The sequence below is a fragment of the Drosophila bipectinata genome, chromosome 2R (genome assembly GCF_030179905.1).
Source record: "Drosophila bipectinata strain 14024-0381.07 chromosome 2R, DbipHiC1v2, whole genome shotgun sequence".
NCBI lineage: Eukaryota > Metazoa > Arthropoda > Insecta > Diptera > Drosophilidae > Drosophila > Drosophila bipectinata.
In genome coordinates, this window is record NC_091737.1 from 18,808,923 (window position 1) to 18,815,645 (window position 6,723).

Consider the following 6,723-nt stretch of genomic DNA (forward strand, 5'->3'; position numbering starts at 1 on the left):
TGCAAATGGTAACGTGTTTCATTTACGAAAACAATCACGAGAGTACATTTTCTGAACATTTTATTACCCAAGCACCCTACATCACTACCCAAGGTATATCTTGGCTTATTCTCATCCGATTCTTAAGTGGCATACCTTAAAAGATTTCGTAATTGATTCTCTATTAATTGGAGTTAAAACCTCGATTCACATTTTTTCTTCGTTATTTTTTAAATTTTTATAGAGGCTCCTCTTTCAATATCCATGATTTTCGTATATGGCCCATTGAGATGTCTATATCTTGGCCTATTCTCAGCCGATTCCTGAGTGGAACACCTCAAAAGATTGCTTGATCGATTCTCCACCCATCTACATCAAAACCTCAAACAAATTTTTGGATCTTTATTTTTCCAATTTTTGTAGAGGTACCCCTTGAAAAATGTAGGATTCTTATATGTGCCTCATGTGAATGGGCATATCTTGCCCAAATCTTATCCGATTCTTGACCGCAATACCTCAAAAGATTTCTAAATCAATTCCCTATTAATCTGGATCAAAATCTGCGGATTTACTTTTTTATCCATATTTTTCTACTTTTTGTGAGGAACTAGACTTCTTAGGTATAGCCCCTTTGAGGTAGCCATCTTACACCTTAGCTATATCTTAGCTTATTATTCTGATAGAATAGCGATACAAACGATTTGTGTGTTGGATGTAAAGCTGTGGAAAAGAGCAATTAGCTTTGGAAACAAAAAAATGTTGAATCAACTTGATATAAGGCAAGTTGTCGCCAAATCCTCTCTGATAGCCGCCGACATGGCAGCTGTCGGAAACTTGAAAAATTCTTAAATGGGGAAAAGCTGTTTGCATCTCTGTCGTCGGAGTGGCGCCCAAATCGAAATCAAGTCACGTATTTTATTAAACATGGCGACCGGCCATGTTAGATGCTGGAAACTCGATGCCCGGCTAACGAGGCGCGGCGACAGTTGGCAGTGGCAATAGTCGGTGGCAGTGGCAGTGGCAGGAGCGTTGGGAGCCACCAACTCCGCCCCACTTCGCGCCACCCGAGGCCCCTCCACATCCGTCAGGGATCGCCGCAGAGCGGAGCTGAGCTGACGAGACCATCAATGGCCTAATTGCACTTATTATAGCCACTCGCTCCGGGCCCCCGACGCGGGGCTAAGAAGTCATTATGAAATTTCTCATCACACTTTCAGCAGTGGCGGCTGTTGCAGTCGGCCGATTTATAAATTGAAATTTGAAAATTAATTGAAAATTTCATGCCAACTAATTTGAAATAGTTCAAAAGCCTGAGAGCGAGCTCTGTTAATAAAGGTGTTTCTGGGAGCTTTTGCGTAGGCCCCAGCACCTCAAATCGGCCCCATTTATGTGGCATATAATTTGTGAGACTTTGTAGTATCCACTCGATGTTCCGGGAATGGGAAAAAGCTGGCTAGTTGCAGCAGCCAACTAAATTTTGAGTAGTTTGTGTTGCAATTACCTTCTGTAGTGTGTTTGGGACAATGATTTTATTGCCAATTTCAACAAAGAACACATCTAGTTAAGCTGTTGTTCCCAAGTCCTTAAAACAGTTGTCCAAATAGATAGTTTAGGGGCTGGGATTGCACTTTTTCGAACAGAGTACTTTCCCATTGCAGTTAGTTCGCTTCCAGCTCAAGGCTTCTCATCTGGCTGGCTGCATTTCAACCGCAAAGGCCCGGCTCGAATGGGTTGTGTGCTGCTTTGCCTCTCTGTTGCTCTTTCGGCCGCATTTTGGGCTTTTGGCTTGGGTGGTTGGCACGCAAAACAACAACAACAACAGCAGAAACCATAAAAGCCAAGGCAAAAACCGTAGCCACAAGCGTTCGCGTCGGCCATAATGTGAATGCGAATGCGTTACGTGCCTACATATGTAACTCAGCACCACACGTACGTACATACATTGTAGCGAGCATGCAACTCACACATGTACCTACTTAGCCCCTTATGTACATGTTTTCTGCACGCGTACTGCACGCAACATCAGCAACATGGCGTCGCCTGTGTATCTCACAGATACACAAACAGAAACAGACACAGATGCAGGTAAATATAACAGATACTACACCCAAAGAAAGAGTGCCTAGGGATTGTGGAGCGGAAGGGGAAGAAGATGCAGCTTTCGTTGGAATTTCGTTGCCTGCATTTTTGTTTTTTCCGCTGCGGTTTCTGGCTGTCTTGCGGTTTAACGTTTTGTAAGCATTCAGCATTGTCTTATTTCTGCGTTTTTTCTTTTTTTTCCCCCTCGGGCATTTTGTTGCCCGCATATTTGATGCAAATTTCTAAGGCGGAGCGGGGCAGGGACGGGCTGAATATCGAGTATACGCAGTGGGGACACATTAAGCATACGACCCATATCATCGAGTCATGAAAGGTGAAAGGATATCGCCAGCAATTAAGTAATTATACATCATTCATTAGCCTTTTTTCTCCAAACTATCACTCATACATGACCCAACTATTAAGCTTATGGAGGAATGGTGGCCATCATCTAGTCCCTCCTACTCCCATTCCCATTTCCAATTCCACGGCCATTGCCATGCAACTCCCAACTTTGGCAGCTTGGCGACGATGAGTGTATTGATGATTGATGATTCAGATTCAGATTCAGATTCGGACTCGGATTCAGATGCCGAGTCGGCTTGCTGACGGAATGCCATGTTAGATGGCAGCAAACACGCTGCTCGATGGCAAGAGCCGGGGCCCGGCCCGGCCCGGCCCGGCCCGGCCGACTTAATTGCATATTTGCATAGGCGCACCAGAAAAGCAGAAAAACACACGAAATGCACTCGTACAGTGCTGACTTTGTAAGTAGAACACGACAGCAAAAACTCACTCGCAGCAGCAGCAGAAACAACATCGGAGGAGCTGGGGCGCCCGGGAGATTTCGAGGGTGTGGCTGCCATGGGGAAACCAATTTGCATGCAACAGCCACAGCAACTGCGGGAGAAACTGACTGCAGCGGCGAAACTGCAGCGACCAAGGAAATATGCCACCTATTTTTGAAGCTCTTTTTTTTGCCATCTCCTCCGCATCTCGTTGGAAAACCAATACCAATCCAATTTATCCAACCAGCCACATATCCATCAATCCCAGCCATGCATCTATCAATGCATCAGGCAAGGCGCATTCACCAATCCATTCATTTCCATAGAAATGTGCGAAGATTATATGTTTCGTCAAACGAGAAATTGTGCACGAATATGCCAGGCCAGACCAGACCGGGCCGGGCCAGGCCAGGCGGCTCTTCAGGCCCCAAGCCCCGAACTCTGCTCCCCAAGCCCCCACCCGCACCATAGCCCGGGCCACCCAATCCAATCTACCCAGCTTGGTGTCATGGTTGCCGAGTTTGCACTCTTTCTGGCTGGCTGTTGTTTCTTTTCCTTCCATTTTTGGGCGGCTCAGTTGGAGCTCTTTTCTGGACTGCCCTCCCCCTCGAGAGCATGCTGGTCTCGTTTGCCTGCCATTGTAACAGCAGCCTCTAAACGGGGGTCCTTTTAAGACTTGCTCTAAAACCCTCAAAGACTTAAAGGGCTTTAGTGTTGAGTCTATGTGGAACTTCTTCCTAAGCTCACATTTTTATTTCTAAAACTTTTCCCTCTAGACTTGGATAATATTTGATGCCAATTTATTCTTCAAATGGCTTTCAGAAATGCTCAAATTGTCCCAGGTGAGTGTCTCCAGTTCCTTCTCTGTTCGAGAAGCGTGGGTGGGTGCCTCGCATTCCAGACGAGCCATAGTGGCTCCTCCTGCCGGCTCTGCAATGTGCGATGATTGCTCCCTTTGGATGTTACGACCTTTCTCGTCACTTTGTTTTCAAATGCTCCCCTTTCATCCGCCGCGGCCCGCTCCACCGTGTGGGGTCCAACCCATTGTTCAGACGGGGCTCGTTTTTTGCTCTGCTTCCATTGCAGACCCGTCTCTTGGACCCGAGTCTAGTTATGGGTTTCAGCACTACTTTTTAGAGTAACAATTATTCCCTAACTGCACTTTAGCAGCGCAAATGTCAGGCCCGCTGGATGTTCATTATAAAATTCCATCGGCAGCTCCTCGCAGGCGCCCCTGCCCTTGCCCCCTCCAAGAAATCGTTCGATACTGCGACACAGAGCCCATGCCCAGGACGTATGCAAAGAATAGAAAAATTCATTGCTCTGGCAAGGGCATTACGTGTCTGTCAAACATTTCCGCCAGAGTCGGGCCCTGCCCCTTGATCCCGGCTGATGTTCGCCATCACGGAAAAACGAGCCAAATACAGAAAAAGCGTATTACAAAAAGCACACTCAGAGAAGAGTGTTTGTATCTTAAATCCAAAAACTTTCTTCTTTCGAAGAGCATATATTTTCATTCCATAATAAGTATTGAATTGAGGAACATTTTACCTTATTTTTGTTCAGAATAATCTTAAGATTATACATGAATATTTTCTTAAAGTGCTTTTTGGGGCGAACGAAAAATAACAAAAAGTTCTTATCTCGGAGTGCGCACAAGAAAAAGGAGTGCAAAAACTGGGGATCCCAAAACGTGGCCACCAGACGACGGGGGTTCGTTACTGCCTCGATGGGGCAGGGATAGCAGCTGGGGCTGGAGCTGGAGCGGGAGCAGGAGCGGGGCAAACGCTAAGCCAGCATGGCCGCCATCATCAACCCGCACGAAGCATTCGCGACTCACGTCCAATGCGCACACCGCGTTCTGATTCGCTTCGCTTTTTGCATGACTTCAGATCGTAAAAATTCATATTTTTCTCTCGTTTTTTGTATCGCTTTTTTTTATTATCGCTTTTTGGTTTTTTGTTGCTTTGGTTCCGTGGCCTGCGTATGCGAAGCCCCAGGTCGGTCATAATATTTGGCTCGGTTTCTGCCGCTCCCTCGCGGGGTTGCATTTCATTAGGCTCCCCGCCCCCAAGCTGCGACGCCATTTTGGCCGAAAAGGACGAGGGAGCGGCAGGAGAGCGGGCGGGGACATCCACCATCTTGCCGCGCCTCATTTTGGTTTGTTGCCGCACATTTCTGGCCCGGGCTGGCAGATTAATGGGCGCGATAAGGTCGCCGGCTGGCATGGAATGGTAGGTGTAACCCGAGCCAGGTTCAGACGCCAACAGGCATCCGAGGAACGGCCCCAGCTCCGTACCATAGTCCCAAACCCAGCATGGTAGCCTTGCCCGCATGCTTCAGTTTGCTGAGTTTCGGCGTCCTCGCCTCGGAATGCCTCGAAATGCCTTTTTTGTTTTGGCCAAAATGAAGCCAAAGGCCACTACCGTTCGCCTTATCTCGCCGCGAACATCTCCAGCCAATCCCGCCCAGTTTGTGACTCACGGCCATGGCAAGTCTGAGAAGAAGGTGCCGATGCCAGATACCCCCGTACTGGGAACAAACATCTCTCCTCGTCCAATGCCACTTTTTGATTTCTTAGCAAAATTTTGTGTAAATATTTCGATGTTTTCGTGAACTCCGCAAGGTCAGCAGCCACATGTTGTCACTCCAAGGGAACTCTTTGCGAATTTGACCCAGTCTCCGCTCGAATCCCACTTTGCGTCACATTCTTGTTTACACAGCTGATAGCCCTCTTGGCAAATCCGGTGATAAAACGGCAGACTCCGTCCCCGGACGACTCAGATCTCTTTCCGCGATGAGGTGCTTCCTTCGCTCCGGAGCACCGCTCTTGTTACTAGTCCTGCAATTGCAACTGCTTGGTGCACCCACACCTGCAGTCGGCCAAAAGGTGCAACCACGCATCGTGGGCGGCACCACCACCACCCAGTCCGCAGTGGGCGGCTACGTGCTGAACCTGCGCTACGATGGCTCCTTCTATTGCGGCGGCTCCCTGGTGACCTCCATGTACGTGGTGACGGCGGCGCACTGCCTTAGCGGCTACAAGGCCTCCCGGATGACCGTCCAGGGCGGAGTGAGCAAGCTCACCCAGAGGGGCGTTGTCCGCGGCGTGGCCAAGTACTTCATTCCGGCCAGCTTTAGAAACTCTACTCTCAACATGGACGTGGGAGTGATCCGGCTGCAGAGAGCCATGACGGGCAGCAACATCCGGACCATATCCCTCTGCAGGGTGCAGTGGCGCTCTGGCGACTACATGCGCGTCTCCGGCTGGGGAATCACGCGCTCCAAGAACACCAGTCCGTCCACCCAGCTGCGTACAGTGCGGATCAAGCTCATTCGGAAGAACGTCTGCCAGGCGGCCTACCAGTACCGGGACACCCTGTCCGGGTCCACCTTCTGTGCCCGGTCCGCCGGCAAGGACAGTTGCTCCGGTGACTCGGGCGGCGGGGTGATCTACAAAAAGCAGCTCTGCGGCATCGTCTCCTGGGGCCTGGGCTGCGCGAACGCCAAGTATCCCGGTGTCTACACCAGTGTCCATAGGGCGCGCAGCTTCATCGTGAGCTCCATGAAGAAGTGAGAAGTTCGCCCGGAAGTAGTTGCTATTAATAGTTAGTTAAAATATGAATTAAAAATCGTTAAGCGCAAGTGCTGCCCAGGAAGCCCTTGGTGCTGGCCCGACCGGATGAGTGATGGGCGAGGCAAATGGAGATATCAGCGATCTGCTTTGGGCCAGGCCGGCATGAAAATAGGTAGTGGCACAGTGGTCAGAAGGAGGTCGACAAGGTGAAGAAGTATTCAAGGAGTAGACACACAAATAAAGCACCTTCTGTCAAGCCTGCAAGGTTAATCTATCTAAGAAAGTCTTTATGATCTACTA

At 49.1% G+C, this 6,723-nt stretch overlaps 1 protein-coding gene across 1 annotated transcript; it reads left to right on the top strand.

Moving 5' to 3' along the window:
• Positions 1 to 5,643: 5,643 nt before the first annotated feature.
• LOC108124956 (seminase) lies at positions 5,644 to 6,423 on the top strand. The gene has a single exon (XM_017240921.2). It carries the CDS (start codon positions 5,644 to 5,646, stop codon positions 6,421 to 6,423), a length of 780 nt encoding a protein of 259 aa, XP_017096410.2.
• The last annotated feature ends 300 nt before the right edge of the window (positions 6,424 to 6,723 follow it).